General features: G+C 44.6%; 1 protein-coding gene across 5 annotated transcripts in view; it reads left to right on the forward strand.

The window, feature by feature from the left end:
* The window catches only part of LOC129700488 (uncharacterized), a 203,993-nt gene that overhangs the window by 70,270 nt on the left and 110,330 nt on the right, over window positions 1-23,393 (forward strand). For all 5 annotated transcript variants that reach the window (XM_055641021.1, XM_055641020.1, XM_055641022.1 and 2 more), the window contains one exon: window positions 6,158-6,298. In XM_055641021.1, coding sequence (XP_055496996.1) covers window positions 6,158-6,298 — 141 coding nt within the window. The remainder of the gene's footprint in view (window positions 1-6,157; window positions 6,299-23,393) is intronic.

Consider the following 23,393-nt stretch of genomic DNA (forward strand, 5'->3'; position numbering starts at 1 on the left):
TAATGTTATCCCACTTTTCAAGAAAGGAGCGAGAGAGAAAACAGGGCATTACAGACCAGTCAGTCTGACTTCGATGGTGGGAAAGATGCTGGAGTCAATTATTAAAGAGGTAATAATGGGGCATTTGGATAGCAGTAAGAGGATTAGTCCATGTCAGCATGCATTTATGAAAAGAAAATCATGCTTGACTAATCTTCTGGAATTTTGACGAACTTGACGAAAAACAGACTTGTTGAAATTCTCAGTTCAGATTCTGTTTTGCTTTGCTTTTTTTTAATTTATTTTATTTTTATTCTTATTATTATTATTTTTTTAATTTCCTTTAGTTTAGGGGGGTTTTGTTTTTTCCATTTTTCCTTTTCTTTTTGTCTTTTTATCTTTGTTTTTTTCTACATTTATCAGTTTTCTTTTAAAGATTTAACTATATTTACATAGAGACCGGGAGGTCTATATTCAATGTGTATTTTGACACTGGTCTCATATTAGGTTATACCTGTTATTGATGTAATCCTGATCCCTATGTATCAATATCATTGTTATGTTTATCATTATTCTTTTTGCTCTGTTTTTTATGTTTTATTTCTGGGTTTTTTTCCCAAAAAACAATTTAAAAAAATTTAAAGAAAAGTAAAGAAGGGGGGCCAGTGGATGTAGTGTATCTAGACTTTCAGAAAGCCTTTGATAAGGTCTCACACGGGAGACTGGTGACTAAAATTAGAGCACATGGTATTGGGGGTAGGGTGTTGACGTGGATAGAAAATTGGTTGACAGAGAGGAAGCAAAGAGTAGGAGTGAACGGGTCCTTTTCAGAATGGCAGGCAGTGGCGAGTGGAGTGCTGCAAGGTTCGGTGTTGGTGCTGCAATTGTTTACCATATATATTAATGATTTGGAAGAGGGAATTAGGAGCAACACTAGCAAGTTTGCGGGTGACACAAAGTTGGGTGGCATTGAGAGCTGTGAAGATGGTGTTAGGAGGTTGCAGGGTGACCTGGACAGGTTGAGTGAGTGGGCAGATGCGTGGCCGAAACATTATAATATAGATACATGTGAGGTTATCCACTTTGGTGGCAAAAACAAAGGGGCAGATTATTTTCACAATGGGGTTAGGTTAGATAAGGGGGAGGTACAACAAGACCTGGGTGTCCTTGTACACCGGTCACTGAAAGTTGGCGTGCAGGTACAGCAGGCAGTGAAGAAAGCTAATGGAATGTTGGCCTTCATAACAAGAGGATTTCAGTATCGGAGTAGAGAGGTTCTTCTGCAGTTGTATAGTGGTCTGGTAAGACCACATCTGGAGTATCGCATACTGTTTTTGTCTCCTAATTTGAGGAAGGACATCCTTGTGATTGAGGCAGTGCAGAGTAGGTTCACGAGATTGATCCCTGGGATGGTGGGACTGTCATATGAGGAAAGATTGAAAAGACTAGGCTTGTATTCACTGGAGTTTAGAAAGATGAGGGAGGAAACATATAAAATTATAAAAGGACTGGACAAGCTAGATGCAGGAAAAATGTTCCCAATGTTGGGTGAGTCCAGAACCTGGGGCCACAGTCTTAGAATAAAGGGGAGGCCATTTAAGATGGTGAGAAAAAGCTTTTTCACCCAGAGAGTTGTGAATTTGTGGAATTCCCTGCCACAGAGGGCAATGGAGGCCAAATCATTGGATGGATTTAAGAGAGAGTTAGATAGAGCTCTACGGGCTAGTGGAATCCAGGCGAAGGCAGCACGGGTTATTGATTGGGGATGATCAGCCATGATCACAATGAATGGCGATGCTGGCTCAAAGGGCCAAATGGCCTCCTCCTGCAGCTATTTTCAGTGTTTCTAGGATAGCTGTACTCCTAAGAAACGTAGTGGTAGAGACTTTAGGGTGACAGAGTGGCGCAGCGGTAGAGTTGCTGCCTTACAGCGCCGGAGATCCTGACCACGGGTGCTGACTATATGGAATTTGTATGTTCCCCCTAGGACCGTGTTGGGTTTTCTCTGGGTGCTCTGCTTTCCACCCACACTCCAAAAACCTACAGGTTTGTAGGTTAATTGGCTTCTGTTCATTGTAAATTGTCCCTAGTGTGTAGGATAGCATACAGGGTTATTGCTGGTTAGCCCACCCTTGTTGGGCAGAAGTGACTGTTTTCATGCTGTATGTCCAAAGCTTAAAGAAAATCATGTTATAAGGACCATTGTGTAAATGGGGAAAAGGAGGTTCAGGGCTAGAGAATTTCAGACTGGCAATAGCAAAGTTATTTTTTGTGCAGGAATTTTAAAAACAAAGGTCTTTTTAATAGCTATGTTTATTTTGTTATAGTAAGTTAAAAATACTAAAGGATGCATCCTTGCACAACAGGATTTGATTGGGTAGAATTTGTTAGGTGTACTCAAGACGGTTTCCTTAAACAGTATGTGGATAGCCCAACTCAAGGTGGAACCACACTGGACCTTGTATTGGCAAACAAACTTGGCCAGGTGACTGGTGTTATGGTGGAAGAGCATTTAGTGATCACAATTCCATAAGTTTTAAGATTGTTTGGAATACTTAATTGGGGCAAGGCAGAATACAATGTCGTGATGCAGGAGCTAAGGAAGGTGGATTGAGAGTACTAGTTATTGAGTGTAGCTGCTTTCAGTGTAGCTGCTGCTGGCGCCGACGATGGCTGCCATGGTGTACTGCTTCTTGCTGTTTTGTATGTGTTTGTTCATTTGTGTCATCTGTGAAAACCCTACAAAGATTACTTTCACGAGAGAGGTACTCATAAACATTGGATATACGGTACCTCCAAACATCGTTCGGGATTTCTCTCACTCGCTGGATTACTTGGACATACTCGTCGGCGGGGCTGTGGCTGTGTTCAAGGTCTGGAGACGGAGGAGGACCCGTGGAAAGTGCTCTGGAGCACTCACCCCACTCCGGCGACGAGGATCACGCACACCACTCCTGAGCATATTCCTGGCAAACGTACGTTCTCTCAATAACAAAGTGGACGAACTGCAACTCCTGCACCGGACAAACAAGGACTTCTCTCGAGCTGCTGCCCTGTGCTTCACTGAGACCTGGCTGTGTGAGTCGACCCCGGACAGCGCGTTGCAACTGGCTGGGTTCCAACTTCACAGAGCGGATCTTGAAGCGGAGGTAGCGGGGAAATCAAGAGGCGGTGGAATATGCTTTTATACCAACCAGGACTAGCGCAGTGACATTACGGTACTGTCAAATTACTGCTCTCCCAATCTAGAATCCCTTTTTTATAAACTGCAAACCCTTCTACTCTCCGAGGGAATTTGACTCCTATATTCTCGCTGGAGTTTACATCCCCCCCCCACCCCCCATGCCTGCATACGTGAGGCGCAAACGCAACTCGCTGACCAGGTAATGAGGATAGAGAGTGACTTCCCGGACTCCATGTTCATTGTTTTGGGGGACTTTAACAAAGCTAATCTCAGCTGTGACCTTCCAAAATACAGACTTCATGTTACCTGCCCCACCAGAGGGGAGAGAACACTCGATCACTGTTATACGGCAATCAAGAACGCATATTGCTCTGTTCCACGCACTGGTCTGGGTCTCTCTGATCATTGTCTAGTTCACCTTATTCCGACCTACAGGCAGAAACTAAACGCTGTGAAGCCTGTGATGAGAATAACGAAAAGGTGGACAAGCGAGGGCATTGAGAACCTACAATCCTGCTTTGACTGCATGGATTGGAATGTGTTCAGGGAAGCAACCGCAAGCCTCGATGAGTATACTGACACTGTATCATCATATGTCAGCTTTTGTGAGGACAGTTGCATTCCAACTAAGACCCGGACATGGTTCAACAACAATGACAACAAGCCCAGGTTCACTGCAGAACTCAGACAGCTACGACGGTCTAAAGAGGAGGCCTACAGGAGCAGGTATGCAGACCTCTACAGGCAGGCCAAGTACAAGCTGAGAAGAGGAATCAGAGCTGCCAAGGAAAGGTACACTGAGAAGTTGAGGAGCAAGTTCTCAGCTAGTGACTCTTCTTCAGTTTGGAAGGGCTTGCAAGAAATTGCCATCTACAAGAGGAAAGCCCCTCCCTCTTTGGACAATCATCAGCTAACCAACGACCTGAATGAGTTTTACTGCAGGTTTTAAAATCAGAAACATAACCCTGGTACCCCCCTCCCCAACCAACACAGGCAGTCTACAAAAAATGGACCCTGCACCCTGTCCTTCCCATTCACCACTTCACACCTACTTAAGGCAGGATGTTGTAAACTTGGTCAGGAAGAAAAGGCAAGCATATGTCATGTTTAAGAAAGTGGCATCAGTTGTGGCTTATGAGGAATATAAGCGAGTCGTAAAGAACTTAAGCAGGCGATTAGAAGTGCCAAAAGAGCTCCTGAAATATCATTGATGAGTTAGAGTAAGAAAAATCCCAAGGGTTTTTATACGCGTTAAAAACAAGAGGGTGACCAGGGAGAAGGGAGGACCGCTCAAGGATAAAAGAAGGGAATGTATGCTGAGGGTTGGAGATTGTAGTACTTTGCATCTGTATTTACAGAGGAGAAGGTCTTGGAGGACAGCAAGATTAGTGGAGAATATAAATTGGCTAGGGCAGTTTGAGATCGAGAAGGAGGTGATGCTAACCTGCCCATGCCGACCAACATGCCCCATCTACACTAGTCCCTCCTGTCTGCGTTTGGTCCAGATCCCTCATCCCCAGGGGCTGATGGGATATATCCAGGTTATTGAGGGAGGCAAGAGTTTCTTCTCTAGCAACTGGCGAGGTCCTGGAGGACTGGAGGGTGGCCAATGTTGTTCCTTTGTGTGACCAAGATCCCTCTGCACATCAATGCTGTAAACGGTCTTGTCATTAACTGTATACTTTCTCCTTATATTCAACCTCCCAGTGGTCAGGTTAAACGCCATCTTCCATTTCTCCTCCCATTTCTGTAGCGGATCTGTATCCCACTGTATCTTCTCACAGCTTTTCTTACTATCTGCAACTTCTCCAATTATGGTGTCGTCAACAAAGTTACTCACCGACCCATCTACATTTGTGTCCAGGACATTTTTATACATCACAAACGGCAAAGATCCCAGCACAGATCCATTCCAAAATCAATTTGTCATAGACCTCCAGCCAGAATATCTACCTTCCACCACAACCCTCTGTCTTCCATGAATAATCCAGTTCTAAGTCCATAAAACCAAGTCAATCCATGTGTACAACATTCACTGTCCTACCTTCATCAATTTCCTTCAACACCTTCTCACAAAACTCAATCAAGTTAGGAAGACACAACCTGCCTCATACACAACTGAGCTGATTATCCCTAATTAGCACATTATTTTCCAAATGTTAACAAGCAAGTTTGTTCGAGCCAAGATTTACTATAATGAACACTGAGCTCAATAAAAAATGCATTTTAGACAGCACGGCAGAGGCAGTGTGGGGTAATGAAAGTGAAGTTGAATTGGATCTGGGGGTAATCAGTGAAAATTTGATTTTGCTGTCAAGCTAGAAGCTCACAGTTGGGAGGTAAGAAGTGGGTCCATTTCCAAAGATGTCAGTTCTAGTCACAGTGGTTAAAATGTATCAGAATATATAGAAAGGTACATTATGGAAAGAAGATAGAAAATTGAAAATCACAATTTTCAACTGACTTAATGAGCAGAACTTGTAAAAGAACGATTTCAACTATTCAATTTAATTCGAACATCATAGATACAGGCCTTTCTGCCCACGAAGAATGACTAATGCTGTCCATCAAATATCATAGAAACATAGAAAATAGGTGCAGGAGTAGGCCATTCAGCCCTTCGAGCCAGCACCGCCATTCAATATGATCATGGCTGATCATCCAAAATCAGTACCCTGTTCCTGCTTTTTCCCCATATCTCTTGATAGCCCTAAGAGCTAAATCTAACTCTCTCTTGAAAACATCCAGTGAATTGGCCTCCACTGCCTTCTGTGGCAGAGAATTCCACAGATTCACAACTCCATTTACAAATCCTGTTTTATTCACTCCCCAAGTTTTTGTTCTGTTTTTTTTCTGTGTAGATTTTGGCAATGAGTGCATTGATGGATTTGCCTTAGGACTGAATTTAAATGAAAAATAATGTTCTAATATATAGTTTATTGTTCCAGAATGTAGTATATGATTTGATTTATTTAAACCCATTGGAACTTGCAGGAAAAGAGGGTGGTAAGTGAGAAACGGATGCTTGGAGTAGCAAGCAGTCTTCAAGGTTGTGAAGCAGATGCAGGTCAAAGATTCTCCATCGGAAGAGGACAAAGGCTTCGCAGATTTGTTGTAGAAGAAAGCAAAGCAAAGGTAGGATTTCTATAATTCAACATTTTGTTGGCAGGTTCTACACATGGAAATTCTTTAAACTACTTAATAATACTACAAATTTACAACCAACTATTTGGGGTTCCAAATTATTTAACACCAAATACTTTATAACAAAGGACTACCCTCAGCAGGTTGGGGAGGGGATAGAATATTAAAAAATACAAGACATGTGATCATTGACACTAACAAAGTTTAAGGGAGTACGAAGGTAGACAAAAATGCTGGAGAAACTCAGCGGGTGAGGCAGCATCTATGGAGCAAAGGAAATAGGCAAAGTTTCGGGTCGAGACCGTTCTTCAGAGTATGAGGTATGTTTGGAAGTAGAGGTGAGGCTACAGGTCGTATAATGACCCTAAACACATCTGCATATCTTACTCACGCAAGCCTCTCTCAATGCAGGCTCTCTCTCAACCCTTTAGCTGTCCTTCCCATTCCCATACTCACGTTTCTATCCTGGGCCTCCACTGTCAGAGTGAGGCCAAATGCAAATTGGAGGAAAGGCACCTCATATTTCGCTTGGGCAGCTGTTGGAAAATGATCAGACTCACTTATAGTGATTAGAATCCATAGTCTTTTATTAGCAACTCTGCAGAGGAAACACAAGGTGCTTTCATCTCAGCATCATACTACTAGTTAGAAAGAAAGAGAACTCTCTAATAAGCCTGTGGGTGGAGCCACAATATGAGTGACACTAATCTACATCCTCCCTCTTAAAGAATTAAATGCAAATGCAAAACTACTGAGTACTACCAAGAATTAAATACAAATCTATACTGCTGACTATAGAAAGCACGCATAGTATATGGCTATAAACCGGAGGAAGTTCAAACATAGCCCGGGTACTTTACGGTGGGCTTATAAACCCGACCGGCACGAGTACGGTATAGTCTAGGTATGTTACAAAACCTACCTGAATCGTGGCTGAGCATCTGCCCCACCCCTTGTGTGTGATTTTGGCGCTGTTTAGAGGGGGCGGGTTTAAAACGCGATTTTTACTAGGCTGTTGCAATCGAAAATGTTCAGCCTAGTAAATCATTAACGGAAAATCGCTGAAAGACCCCGTCGCAAAAGGTATTATTAGTTTTTATGGCCTTGTAAAATAGTTAGAGTAATTTAAAAATCACTCTCTAAACTCGCAACCTCTCGCAGCCCCAGGGTTTTATAAAGCAAACAATTAAAGGTATGTACCTTATTTTTACATTAAATGGGGCTTGTATATAACCCTGTTATTAAAGTTTTCTATAGCGAGTAGCTCATTTTGGGCTCTTTATATCCCGCAGTATTTTTCTGGGCATTTGAGGGCATAAATCTAGCGCAATGTGAACGTTCTAAACCAGCGCGTTCCACATGAACCCACTAGAAAGCCGATTTAAATTGACTTTAATTTACAGCAATTGAACACTAAATTCCTTCCATTTGGCCTATAAATTGATGTAAATGAGATTTAAAAATCATGTTTTATTGTGAATTATTTGTGAATATTATTTGGACACTTGGGCTATTTAAAAATGTTAATCATTTATTAAGAAATGGATAGATGTTTAGATCTAGTAAATTGAAGTTTGAAATTAGCTACAATTGGGTAACTAACTAATTATATGCTTTAATTTCAGGTCATCCAAGTTAGATTATTTTATATTTGTTTCAGAATGGTTCAATCTATAACTGAAAATTTCATTCAGTTCTCTTAATTTTTAAGAAGGTTATGCGCTTTTGACTGTCCACGATCACAGCTTTTTTGTTATGTCCATAGAAAATCAATAGGGAACAAGATGCTAATTTCCGAGTATGAAAATGGCCATAACCTTTTTATTACTTGAGATATGAAAGTGAATTAGGTGTCAAATTAAACTTATTGTTATGCTTTATCTGATGGGAAAAATTGCAGACTTGATTTTTTAAATCTCAAAATTTTGTAACATTGCTATATAGTCCATCCGTCACTGGGGACACAATTGGTGGTGAAATAGGTGTCGGAGATTGAAACGACATTCCCGGTGACGAAACAGTTGACTTTGACACAGGTGGAGGTGGCGTAGCCATCGGCAAAGTAATCATATCAGAAACAGGTTGTTGTGCTGGTGCAGTCGGGCCAATGCTGCTGGATGTGGATGGAAGTACACTTGTGTGGTCAGGATAGTACGGAAGTGGTGCTGGCTCATTCACAGGCAGGATATGTTGCCTATTATGTCTGTAGGCATTGACCATGTATGAACGTGGCTCGGAGGCAGTTCCAGAAATTACGCCGATGCGGTCGTGACCTTTGTCGGTTTGCAGACGCACCACTTGCCCCTCGGCTTGTGATGGAAGCAGTCTGCTCGTTTTGTCATCCCACCCTTTCTGAATGTCGCGCTTTTGTTGTAGCCTGGACTGGACCTCTGATGGTGGGACCACTTGCGGGACTAGTGCCTGATCCGCCACAGGCAATGTGACTCGGGTCTGCCTTGACATCAGACGTTGAGCAGGTGAACCCAAGATAGGGTCGCGGGAGATGCTGCGCAGGTTGAGCTCAGTGGGATTTTGCTCAGTGGGATTGTTCCATTAATTGTTTGGCACTCCTGACGGCACATTCAGCCAGCCCATTCGACTGAGGATATTCAGTGCTGCTGGTGATGTGACGAAAACCCCAGCATGCAGCAAAGTCTTTGAAGTACTGGCTGGTAAATTGACTGCCATTATCAGATAGTAGTTGACTTGGAGCTCCATAGTCTGAGAAATGGCGAGCCAGCTGCTGAACTACCCCGTGAGAAGTGGGGCTACTAAGAAGATCGATGTCAAACCAACCAGAATACGAGTCGACAAGAACCAGGTACTGCATGCCATACCACTCAAATATGTCAGTTGCCATGGTGGACCACGGAAGGGCTGGAACTGCCTGTGAGAGAAGCGGTTTCTTTGTTTACAGAAGTGGCAAAGCTTTCCATAAGCTGGGCAATGTTCATGAATTGCAGCATACGAACCTTCACAGTTCCCACAATTATTAATGAACTTAACATCAGAACTGCCGGGCACATGTGAAAACGTTGAGCTTGATAAACTGTGCCAACAACATTAACATCATAGGCAGAATGGAGACCCTGCCCCAAAGATCTGGTGTAAGAATCAATGCGACAGCGGTTTTCCGCAGTCTCCAAAGTGAGATGGGTATCACGTAAAGGTTCATCACGCACCTTATCATTGAGAATTCCATGAACTAGTCTGTCCCGTATCAGACTATTGCACAAATTGTCAAACTCGCACCTGCTGCCGATGTATTTCAAAGAACTGACGTACTCTTCGACAGGTTCACTGCGCCTTTGGCTTCACGAAAAAAGGTCATGGCGCTCTATCACAAGTTTAATGCGTACCTCGCATAGCTGTTGGAACTTGTTAAGCAGGCACTCAGGGTCTTGAATAGATTCAGCTGAAACAATCTGGACACCCGCAACATTGAACTGTGCCGGTTCATAATTACATTTTCTGGCACGTCAAGCGGCTTTTGTGCCAGCCAATTTGAGGAGAATAGAGGCACGAACATCTGGAGCAGCGGCAGTAAGACATCGGACGGTCTCGGATTGTTTTCTCATATGTGCCGGAGGTTAAGGGGAGACCTGATGGAAATCTATAAAAGTTTGAGAGGCAGATAAAGTGGGCAGTCGCAACCTTTTCCCCAGGGTGGAAATGTCAAAAATTAACAGGCCTAGCTTTTAAAACAAAAAAGACAATGTTTATTGGAGGTGGAAGGGGCAAGTTTTTGTTCCCCCCCCCCCCCCCCCCCCCCCCCCCCACGGATGGGCAAAATATGAAGTCATTGGAAGGGATATAGGGGAAAGTGGGGGGGGCATGGGGTAGTGGGACTGAGTGCGGGTCAACAGATACTGGCACATGGCTGAAAGTGTGGCAAACTGCACGGAGACAGAATAGTTGTGAAAAAGCGCAAGATGGAGTGCAGATAGCTTAAAGTGCGCAGGCAAGTGCGGAAAAACACACATGGCTGTGGTAGCGAGTTCGGGTCAGACCAAAGGCAGGAAAACAGTGAGAGAGGGTATTGCAGAGGAAGCTAGAAACATTTAATACAAAATTGTTTAATGGAAGCAGGCAGAAGGTGATAATGGAGGGTTGTTTTTCAGTTTGGATGGTAATTACCCGTGATGTGCTGCAGAGATCAGTGCTGCACCCACTGTTGTTTGTTATATACTGTGCATTAACAATTTAGATAAGAATGTAGGTGGCGTGATTAATGAATTTATTGAATCGGTGGTATAGTGGAGAAGGTTATCTAAGATTGTAGCAGGATATAGATGAACTGGGAATGGGGATAACATGGATTTTAATTCAGACGGCCGTGAAGTGATGCATTTTGTTTCACGATTCAAGAGAGTTTATTGTCATGTGTCCCAGATAGGACAATGAAATTCTTGCTTTGCTTCAGCACATCAGAATATGGTAGGCATGAATACAGAACAGATCAGTGTGTCCATATATCATTATATAAATATATACACACATGAATAAATAAACAGATAAAGTGCAAATAAACAGATAATGGGCTATTAATGTTCAGAGTTTTGTTTGAGGAGTTTAATAGCCTGATGGCTGTGGGGAAGGAGCTATTCCTGAACCTGGACGTTGCAGTCTTTAGGCTCCTGTACCATCTACCTGAAGGTAGCGGGGAGATGAGTGTGTGGCCAGGATGTTAAACCAGAGCAGGACAAATACGATGAATGGCAGGACCCTGGAGAATATTGTTGACCAGAGAGACTTTGGGGTACAGGTGGATAATTCTCTGAAAGAAACAACACAGATAGACAGGGCGAGGGAAGGCATATGAGGTATGATTGAGCTAGAGAGGGTGAAGAAAAGATTCACAAGGATATTCTGAAGACGGGTCACAAATATTTGTAAACCAGCATCTGCAGATCCTTGTGGCTTCACAAGGTTGCTGGTTGGAGTAGAAGGTTTAAGTTATGTAGAGAAAATAGATGGGCTACTTTTCATGGAGCAAAGGAGGCTGAGAGGTGACATAAAATGAGGTACCAGAGGCATGGATAGGGTAGATAATCAGTCTTTCCCATTATAGGGATATCTAAAACAAGAGGGCATGTGTTTAAGGTGAAAGAGAGGTGAGGTTTAAAGGAGATCTTGAATACATTTTTCAGAGGGTGATGAGTTTCTGAAATAAGGAGGTGGTGGAAACCAGAACAATACCAATATTTAAGAAGCATCCAGACAGGTACAAATGAGTAAGGCCTGGAGTAAAGTACAATTAGTGCAGGCAAGGAGGCATGATAGTCAGCATAGATGGGATGGGCCGAAGGGCTTGTTTTTATGCCATACAACTTTTGACAATGCGAAGATGTTTTTATAATGTTGAATTCTGTTAAGCTGGATGATTCAAATCATTAATCATACACACTGCATAAATATCTGCAGTTTGCTGTAGAATGCTGTGGTAATTCTGAACATAATTAATGGTGTAGAAACCGGTGAGGTGAACTGCCACTGTTTAAAACCTCAGCATAGATGCTCACCATATCTATGCTGACTGACTATCATTGGTGCTACGAGGGTTGTGCTGGAGGTACTGCCTGAACTGGAGCTGCTGGTAGGCATTAGAAGTACGCAGGCAGGCCAGGGTTTCCGAAGTAGAAGGGTAGAAGAGCAAAGGCGAATCGCTTGGAGTAACTCAGCGGGTCAACGGCATGTGTGGAGGGAAATGGTTGGATGCTGTTTCGGGTCAAAACCTTTTATGTGGTCAGAGAAGATTATGGCATTTGGGGGATGTCTTTTCCTCTCCGCCCTTGGAATTTACAAAGAGGCACACCTTTGCATCTCTCGATAATACAGCAGAGATCTCTGATGTATGGTCAGAGCCATGGCCCCAAACGTCAGTGTCTAGATTACACTTCTCATGTAGATTAAGATATTTGTCCTGAATTTCCAAGTCCTTGGTTCATTCCAGTTGGCAACTGATCTATTTCTTACTATGTACATTGCTGCCATCTATTGTACAGGCCACTAATGCGCTCACTTGCTCCAATTGAAAACCCACAGCAGATACCTCTTTGAGGGCGTTTAAAATGCTTCTACCTCTTAGCCCCATCAGAGCGGAGCAATGAGTTCGGGGTGACCTGCGTCAAGAGGGTTGTCCATATCGTACACAAGTGGCAGAGTCACACAGGTTAAGCCCCCCATGGGTAGTGCGGGACCCTAGAGATCTCTAACTCTAAAAACAGATAAGAGGACAATATGCACTTTAATTGCTGTTGCAATGAAAGACTTGGAACCACAAGGAACCCATTGAAGTTTCTCAAAATGTGAATCTGCTGTCGGTTCTGCTCCAGGGTGACATCTTCCAGTTTTCTGGAGAAAGGGTTGTATAGGTTGTCTGTTGCCAACTGCAGAAACCAGCCAACAGGAGAGTTCAATCTTTGCAGCAGATCTTCCTCAGTCGGGCAATAAGGAGAAAGATATGATGAGACGAAGCATCAGCGTGCAATACTTGAAGGAGGGTGGCCCTCTCTGAATGTGCTTTCAAATTGCAATTTTGAATATTCTGAGGATCCTAATCCAGTCATGGAGATTTTCAGGACACACAATTCAACCATTTCTAATCATTTGCCGAGAGCAAATGTTGTCAGCGGAGTGTGATCACTCTTCCCCCAACTCCAGTGGACATCCTATTCAGACGTGTCTAGTTTGTCGTCTTGAGTCTTGTCTGCAGAAAAAAATTCATGGTCACAAACACCTAGACACAATGTCTGGTGAACATCTAAAGAGGGACAGCACATTCTGAGGTACCTCGTGCATTGAATAGAAAAAGTAGTAAGTGCAAACAGAACTAACAAGCATTTTGAACGTTTTTCATGCATTGGGAAGTGAATCTACGATTGTTCAGCATTCTCAATGCATACAGCTCTATATTTTACTACAGCTGTGGTTAGTGATATGTCATTTTCCCCAGCCTCCGCACACCACCCCAAACACTATACACTATTTAGTTATTGAAAGCCATTAAGATCCTTATTTTTCAGGTATTTTTTAAAATCACCGCGATTAATTTTCCTGTACTAGTAAATTCTACTCAAATTAATGAGCAATGACAGTTCTCATATAAATTGTTTTATGCTTATTTGAATTTCAACCATTTATCAGCATAATATTCACATGTTTAGCCTTGTAATGAACCTGACTGGAATAACAATGGTTAATACAATTATCTGATGGAATTGTGATTGGAGAGACTTCCATGCTGTCATAACGGAAGATGTGGTGCCAATCACAAAAGCCACTGGAAACACATGGAATATTGCAATACTGGTACAACATCACAACCCCTGGCATGGTTCGTGATGAGAACATCAGGCAGACACAATGCAAACGGTTTGGATTGTGAGTATTAAGGTTCCTGAGAACATTCATCTGTCATTTTAGATGAACTCTAGAATGCAAATCATGGATATATTTTGGAATTTGACTGCATTAGCACAGAACAAATTCCTGAGGAGATGGAAAAGGAAGGGACATGTTAATAGTGGACAATATAGGACTTTTGGTGTCATGAAAACTCACCCCCCTGTCTGTGTGAAATGAATGACATCTTCACATGAGTAGGATTAATTGACAATGCCTCACCTTATTAGGAATTATTTCCAAACTAAACTATAAGTTTGATTATAGAAACAATGAACTGCAGATGCTGGTGGACACAAAGACACAAAGAGCAGGAGTAACTCGCCGGGTCATGCAGCATCCGGGAAGGACTTTTCGAGTTGGGACCCTTCTTCAGACAGACCCTTCAGTCAATGTTTCCTCATTCACCATCAACCTGAAGATGGCACCCGACCCAAAACGTCATCTATGCATATTTTCCAGATGGAAATATATTTCAATATGTTTCTGCACTTGATGTCTATAGGTTTGATTGACTGCTTTGAATGTAGTCAGCAAAGATGCTGCAACGACATAAATGAAACTAAGGATTCTGATTTTAAAGGGCCTGTCCCACTTGGCAACTTTTTTGGCGACTGCCGGCATCATTGACGGTATCAGGTCACCGAATTAATTTGCGGTGTGAAGCGGCATGATGACATATGACGCAGTGTTTTTTTAAGTGCCACAACATTTTTTTTGGTTGCCACTGGATTTTGAAATGTTCAAAATCTTTTGGCGAAACTGATATGAAGCCAGCAATCGCCGAAAAAATCGCCAAGTGGGACAGGCCCTTAAGATGACTCATTAACAATGAATCAGGGATATGCATGAGGAAGTTTTACTCATATGAAGGAATTTGCTGGACAATGATGGCTTTAATAGGCAAATGGAAGTCCTCTGTGGTTACATACTGAGCTTCAGCTAATAACAACCAGTATCTTGTACACCATCATATCTTGTAGTGCTGCCACCTACAGGGATCTTTAGATTTGTTCATCAAAATATCTTTCTCCCCCAGTATTCTCCGGTACGACCATTCATTGTGAACATTCTGTGTTTATTAGTCCTGCCAAAATGTATTACTTCATACTAATCCAGATTACATTTCATCTATCATTCATCTACCTAACTATCCAACTGATTGATATCATTCTGCAACCTAAGATTATCATTGTTGTCAGTAACACCACTAATTTTCATGTTATCTGAAACATGCCTCCTATATTTGTATTAGTTTTATATAACAGTATATGTTTTAGCTGTACCCCTTGTAGTACATTGCTAATCATAGGCTTATGACCACAAAACCAGCCTTCGATCAACACCCATTTTGGATTTGATTGACAACTTGCCCTGAATCTCATAGGTTCTAACCTTTTAGCCCAGCTACCCATGTGGTACTTTGTCAAATGCCTTGTGTATATAATAACACTGCCCTCTAAAATACATTTGTTGCCTCTTTGAAAAACTCTTACAAATTGGTCATAATAAAAATAGACACAAAAAGCTGGAGTAACTCAACAGGGCAGGCAGCATCTCTGGAGAGAAGGAATGGGTGATGTTTCGGGTCGAGACTTCTTCTCGACCCGAAACATCGTCCATCCCTTCTCTCCAGAGATGCTGCCTGTCCCGCTGAGTTACTCCAGCATTTTAAATCTTTGATTTAAACCAACATCTGCAGTTCTTTCTTACAAATAATAGTGCAATGAGTTTGTGGGCAGGGTGGTGTGGGTCTCTGATTTTGTTTTAAACCAGCATCTGCAATTCCTTCCTACACATCCCTCCTAATACTTTGCTGACACTCTTTGATTGCTCCCTGTCTTTCCAAACGAGGGAGAGATAATGTGAATGATCAGAAATTATTTGCACGTGGTGAAATCGGAAGTTACCTCTGGCAACAAAAACCTGACTCTCGGTTTGGCCACCGTCCGTCAGAGTAAGATCATTCTTTAATTATTCTTGAATGCAGAAAGTTTCCTGTCCTGTCTGATCAGCCATAAGTGGAAGAAATATCTGTTCCTAGCAACTATAGCCAAGAAGACAAACAAAGATTATTTCCACGTAATCCTATTCCTCAATCCATATATATCCTTCAATTAGCTGAGACGTTGCCAATAATAATAGGGAAATGATACTTGAACAAGTGAATGTTTGTCTTTGGTGTCTGCCAGATTGTTTGTTGCTGTCTGAGGGACTAATGGGCCTGTCCCACTTAGGCAATTTTTTGGGCGACTGTCCTAGTCATAGCAGGTCGCCGAAAAACCGGCAACAGGACCCCCCCTATGACAATGTCTACAACAACCTACGTCCTAGTCGACGTCAAGCTACCGACAAGCGGTGACCCATTGGACGTCCACCTCCGACCCACACCTACGACAACCTACGTCCACCCGCGACAGGCTACAACAAGGTAAGACAATTCAGTCGCCGGTACCTATCGCCGGTTGACGTAGGTTGACATAGGTAGTCTCCAATGGAATTCACCAAAGTCAGCACCGGCGACAACCTACGTCATCCTGGCGACAACCTATGTCATCCAGGCGACAAACTACGACATCCTGGCGACAGCACTACATCAGGCTACTATCGTTGGCATCAAACCCTCAGGCGCCGACTGTCGCCAAACATTCGAACATTTCAAAATCCAGCGGCGACCATAAAAAAGGCATGACTCTTTGGGCGACTGAAGAGATGAAACAGGCGACATCCAAACGACCATGTGGCGACAGCCTAGTCGCCTATAGTTGCCTAAAAAATCACCTAAGTGTTGCAGCTGAAGACAGTACATGCAAGGTGCAATTCCAAGTGTCACAGCTCTCAGCTAAATTCTTTTAAACAAGTAAACCTGCGTGCCAGTACTAAATATATATTTAACATTTTAATTCATTTTGCTTTAATAATGTAATATGTACATTTCAAAATGCTTAGAATGACTATTGAACAATTCCATTTGCTTGTGCCATGTACAAGTTGGAGACATGCTAATAAATAATGGGTGGATATTAATGTTAACTAGACCAAGTGCAGACCCTTTGTCGAATGTAAGATTTGAGCACTCCTCAGCAAAGATCATAGCTCGTGATCCTCCCCCAGCACTGGAGTTGAAAAATAAATCCAAATAGCACCTCCCCAATTGCAATACCAATTGACCTTCCCCCTCCTGTCCAGCCAGGAGCTATGGTGGCAACATTGTTGCAAATGTCGGGTGCACTTGCTGTGAGATGCCATTGAGCTGAAATGTTCAGAGTGTTTCTGCCAGTGTTCCTGGTTTGCAACTTTATATCAAAGTGTGTCGGAAGCTGTGAGGAATGATTATAACAGTAAAAACCATTTTATATTCAAAGTATTTTTAAACATTATCAGTAATGTTGAGAAATAAAACATGACATTTCAGATAAGTAGATTTTGGACTCAACGGGAAAAATATGTACCGGAATATGTAAAAGTTTTATCGGCACCACATAGATTTTTCGCGAAGATGTGATTCCACACAGACAGACACACAAATAAATATACTTGATCAGAATTTTAATAGTTACTAGACCAAGTGGGACCCATTGGGTCAAAGTATTTTTAAACATCAGTAATGTCAAGAAATAAAACATGACATTTCAGATAAGTAGATTTTGGACTCAACGGGGAAAATATGTACCGGAATATGTAAAAATTTTATTGCTACCACGTAGATTTTTCGCGAAGATGTGATTCCACATAGACAGACACACAAATAAATATACTTGATCAGAGAGGGGGGCAGAGCGAGGGGAGGGCAGAGAGAGAGGACCTGACCCGAGGACCTCACTGCTTGGTCCTCGGGGGGGACGTAGACTCGGTGAACGGGGCGGGCACGACTTGCTCATTCTTTCTGTGCCTTTTGGAGCGGGGGATGGGCAAAGTCTTAAATAACGGGGAGGAGGGAGAGGTCGAGGGGTGACGTCACTTCCAGTGCACGGAAGAAGGGCATGCGGACCCACTGTGACGTTATCAGCAAAAGACAGTAGTTTTTAAATTCAAAATGTTGTCAGATTTTTAAACATTTTCAGTAACCTCGAGAAATAAAGCATGAAATGTTCAGATAAGGCCATTTCGGACTCCACGAGAAAAATCTCTACCGGATTATGTAAAAATGTTACCGTTAGCTCGTCGTTTTTTCGAGGAGATGAGGTTATACACAAACACATACACAAATAAATATACAAGATCAGACTTTTAAGTGTATAGACTAGACCAAATGGGGCCCATCCCCTCATGGCGCGGTTGCAGGGGGTGGCGGTGGCCTGCGGCGTCACATACAGACCAACCACCCGTACACACACACACACACACACACCACACACACACACACACTAACGATATTATATAATTATTATTAATTTGCTCCTTTTACCCCATCCCCCGCCCTATCCACTCACGCATAGCCCCCATTTCGCAGGTGCTGCTAGAGAGGGAGAGAGGGCAGCGTCAGAGAGCGGGCAGGGAAAGAGGGCGGGGCGGGGGCAGGGGCAGAGACAGGCAGAGGGGGCGGGGGGGGGGCGCAGAGAGGGAGTGGAAGGGGGCGGTGCGTGGGGGGCAGAGAGGGGGCGGAAGGGGGGCAGAGAGGGAGCAGGGGGAGGGGCAGGAGGGACAGGCTGAGAGGGAGGGGGTAGAGTTTGAGGGGTGGGTTGGGTTGGGGGAGGGCGCACGGCGTCACTAGGAAGGCTGGTTCCCAAACACAATACTCACTCACTCCAGCTCCAGGCTCTGCTTCTGTCCCAGGTCCTGTCACCGGGCTCAGGAGCAAGTACGCAAGTACAGGGTCCGACTTGCACGTTCTTTCTGTGTCTGTCCAATAACCGGGGGGGGGGGGGGGGGGGGGGGGGGGGGGGGGGGGGGGGGGGGTGGGGTGTAGGTGGGGGTGAAGTCGATGGGCAGGGGGGGGTTGCCACATCATCAGCGAAAGAGAGTCGTTTTTTTAATTCAGATGTCAGATTTTTGACCATTTTCAGTAATAACTCAAGAAATAAAGCAGGACATTTTCAGATAAGGCCATATCGGACTACACGGGAAAAATCTACCGGAATACGTAAAAAATCCGAAAAAATGTGATTATACACAAACAATCAATTACACACACATCCAAGATCAGACTTTTAGACAGACAGACACAGACAGACAGACATTTGCTACCCCCATTATTCGTGTCCACATTGAAAAGACCAATTTATTTATTTGTGGATTTGGTTATTGCTGGCAATGCTGTTATTTATTGTCTATCCTTGTACTGTGCAGGCAAAAGGTTTCGGGCCTCAACTCTCCTCAGGATGAAAATATGTTATGCTGTTTCCCCTCAAATCTAAAAAATATGTAAAATCCATAACACCTGGTTTCTGACCACCCTACACAGTCATAGAGTTCTACAGTACGGAAGTAAGCTCTTTGGCCAACTCATCCACGTTGACCAAGATGTCTACCTGAGCCAGTCCCTCTGTCCCTCTTCCATCACTCCCCCTACGCCCTCCCCACTCTTCCACTTCTCTCCCCCTTCCCCTCCACTCTCCCTCCCCACTCTTTCCCCTCTCTCCCCCCACCGCTCTCCCCTTCCCTCCCCATCCCTCATGCCCCACATCTCTCTCCCCATCTCTCACCCCCTACCCCGCTCTCCTTTCCCTCCCAAATCTGTCCCGTTTCCTGCTCCTCTCTCCTCTTCTCACCCCCCCTCCCGCCACCTGTGTGTTTGGGGGGTGTTTAATGTGCGTGTGATGCCGCAGTCCCCGCACCCCCCCGCCCCACGCAAACGGCATTGGGGAAACAGACCCAACGGGTCTGCACTTGGTCTAGTTATATATTAAAACTGTGTGCCTGCCGGCATCCGCCGTCCAGCGTCCAACTGCCAGACGCCTTTTCTTCCTTTGATTCCTTGCTACTCCGAAACCAGACGCAGAATCGCCGAGATCTTTTCCATTTCGGTAGAGATTTCACTTTTCTTTCTAAGTATCCACTCCTGATTACATTTCGTCGTGTTTATGTACACATTTTTAATCAAATCCTTCTCCCCCCCCCCCCCCCCCCCCCAATATTTCAATAAAAACTGGCTTCTCACCCATAGAACCAGCCCCAGCCCCTGGTGAACGTTCCATTGTGTGATGTCACAATGCCCGATGCTCACAGATGTCCAATCGGAATGGATTCATTTACATATGCCTTTGCAGGAGCCCCAGCCCCTGGTGAACGTTCCATCGTGTGATGTCACAATGCCCAATGCTCAAAGACATTGTTGCCATAGAGGGAGTACAGAGAAGGTTCACCAGACTGATTCCTGGGATGTCAGGACTTTCATATGAATAAAGACTGGATAGACTCGGCTTGTACTCGCTAGATTTTAGAAGATTGAGGGGCTATCTTATAGAAATCTTACAAAAATTCTTAAGGGGTTGGACAGGCTAGATGCAGGAAGATTGTTCCAGATGTTGGGGAAGTCCAGAACAAGGGGTCACAGTTTAAGGATAAGGGGTAAATCTTTTAGGACCGAGATGAGAAAAACATTTTTCACACAGAGAGTGGTGAATCTCTGGAATTCACTGGCACAGAAGGCAGTTGAGGCCAGTTCATTGGCTATATTTAAGAGGGAGTTAGATGTGGCCCTTGTGGCTAAAGGGATCAGGGGGTATAGAGAGAAGGCAGGTACAGGATAGTGAGTTGGATGATCAGCCATGATCATATTGAATGGCGGTGCAGGCTCGAAGGGCCGAATGGCCTACTCCTGCACTTAATTTCTATGTTTCTATGTTTCCCTCTCCTCACCCCTCTCCCTCTTCCACCCATCACTCTCTCGCCCACCCCCCCTTCACTCTCTACCCCACCCCCTCCCCTCTCCACACGCCCCCTTCCCCCTACTCCTCTGTCCCTCTTCGACCACTCCCCCTACCCCTCCCCCTCCCCCACTCTTCCACTTCTCTCCCCCCTTCCCCCTCCACTCTCCCTCCCCACTCTTTCCCCTCTCTCCCCCCACCCCTCTCCCCGTCCCCCATCCTCCCTCCCCCGCCCTCCCCATCCCCCCCCCCCCCACATCTCTCTCTCCCCATCCGCCTCTCTCACCCTCTACACCGCTCTCCTTTCCCTCCCAAATCTGTCCCGTTTCCTCCTCTCTCCTCCCTCGCCTCTTCTCACCCCCCTCCCTCCACCTGTGTGTTTGGGAGGTGGTTAATGTGAGTGTGATGCCGCAGCCCCCCCCCCCCCCCCCCCCCCCTGCAAACGCCGTTTGGGAAACAGTCCCAACGGGTCTGCACTTGGTCTAGTATTTCTCTAAACCTTTGCTATCCTCTCATTATATAATTGTCTTTCAAATGGTGTCATTGTATCCATCTCTACAGCTTCCTGTATATATCCACCACCCCCTGTGTTGAGAAACATGCCCCTTGGGTCATCTACATCAAAACATCTGGGCCCTTTAGTTTCAGACTCTTCCTACCCTGGGAAAAACACTGACCATTTACCTCATCAATGCCCATTGATGCCCTATAAAATGCCCATTTTATATACCTTCATAAATTCACTTATCAACCTTCAGGGAGCTCAACAGGAAAAAAGTTCCAGTCACTCCGAACCTGTCTAGCTTAATGATATTCCTCCATTAGCTGGCAACTAAAACTGTGTACAATGCCTCAAGTGTGGTCTCGCCAACGACACCCAACTCTTGTACTCAATTCCCTGATTGATAAATGCATATGTGCCAAATGCTATATTCACCACTCTGTCTACCTGTTGCCACTTTCAGGGAACCTGCACCACAAGGTCTCCCTGTTCCACAACACTCTCCAGGGCCCTGCCATTTACTGTGTAATTTTTGTTTTAATTTAATTAGCCAAATGCAACATCTCACCCATGTCCAAGCTAAATTCAATCTGTCATTCTTGGCCCATTTCATCAGTTCATCTACATCTTGTAAATTTAGATAATCTACTTCACTATTCACTATATTAGAATTCTAGTACGTCCACAAATTTGCTAGCCATGCCAAATATATTCTCATCCAAATCGTTAATGACCAATATCAGTGGACCGTGCACTGATTCCTGTGATACACCATTGGTCAAAGGCTTCTAATCTGATATGGGCCTGGAAACACCTACAGTGCAATCATAAGTTTCCTCTTATGGTGACCTGAACTGTATGGCATACTTCTGCTCTGGCCAAACTACTGTTAGATAAATGTCTAACATTACTTCCTTTCACATGTATTCTGTGTTTAGTTTATAAACAAATATATACTTTATAGGGATGAACATTGATTGCATTTCTTGGCTAGTTGTCTAATAACTGACCAAAATAAGACTATTGAAATTTCAAGTATTTTTAAACTCCTTTTTTGATTTGAACATTGCTGATAAGGCCAACATTTACTTCCCTTCACTACTTGCCCTTGAAAGGATGGTGGTAAGCCATCAACTTGAACCAGTCGTGTATTCTGGGTAGGAATTTCCACAGTGTGTTTGGATAGGGTTTTTTTTCGGGATTTAGAATTAGTAATCAAGAGTCAATATGTACCAGATAGAACAATGAAATTCTTACTTGCAGTGGCACAACAGAATATGTAAACATAGTACACCAGAGAAAAAAAAATGTTCAGTGTATATGTATATACACGCGCGCGTGGACGTGGCGTCGAAGGACGAGAAGCCGAAGCAAAGAAGTGGAAACCAAATAACCGAACAGAAACATAGCTGAAACGCCAAATAACCGAAAGCGTACAAAGCCGAAACGCCAACTAACCGAAAAGGTGGGACGCCTAAAAGCAAACTAACCGAAAGGGTGGGATGCCTAAAAGCCAACTAACCAAATGGGTGGGACGCCTAAAAGCAAACTCACCGAAAGGCCCCTCTGCCGAAATGCCAACTCACCAAAAGGCTGCGTCGCCTACAAGCCAACTAACCGCATGACCGGTCTGTCGAAAAGTCAAGTAACGGACATGATGTCGCGGGGGGGAGGGGAGGGGGCGGGACTTTTCAGCGATTGGTCCAGACCGCCGCGTCCATCACACCACTGGCCGATGGAGACGGGAGAGTGTGGGTCATTTTCCCCACACAAGCCATAGGTGACTGGGCACTCTGAACCCGAGCACCAAGTTGTAAGCAGTCGAAGGAGCGCATCCCTCGGAACAGCCCCCACTCTCCCATGGCCACTGCCGCCCTCGGCCTTGTCTCTCCCGTGTGGCTGTGTGTCGGTCGGATGATGGCGACGGTCGACTGATTGCTGCCGGTCGTCCGACCCCCAGATGGCTGGCGGTCTGGATTAATGCGCCGGATCAGCTTCTGTTCCAGGGTAGTTCTCAAAATGCCTCCAGCAATGAGCTGGATATTCCCGCAGTCAAAGAGCGGTGGCGGCGGCGGTCACCTGCCACCACTGACCAACTTGCAGCAGCAACGCCAGCGGCAGATCGAGTCGTTGAAGAGTTCGCACAGTGGGTGAGTGCAATGCTCCGCTGCTGGGTGGCATCGCCCCCGCCAGTCCCCCCTCTCCCAGGCGGCATCGCAACCGCCACCCCCGTCTATTTCCCCCCCCTCCCCTGGTGGCATCAGCCCCACTATTCCACCTGGGCGGCATCGCCCCCGCTATTGCCCCCTCCACCCCAGGGCAGCATCGCCATCGCCGCCCCCGCTATCCATCCCCCCACTTAATTAACTAG

Source organism: Leucoraja erinacea, chromosome 9 (assembly GCF_028641065.1).
Source record: "Leucoraja erinacea ecotype New England chromosome 9, Leri_hhj_1, whole genome shotgun sequence".
NCBI lineage: Eukaryota > Metazoa > Chordata > Chondrichthyes > Rajiformes > Rajidae > Leucoraja > Leucoraja erinaceus.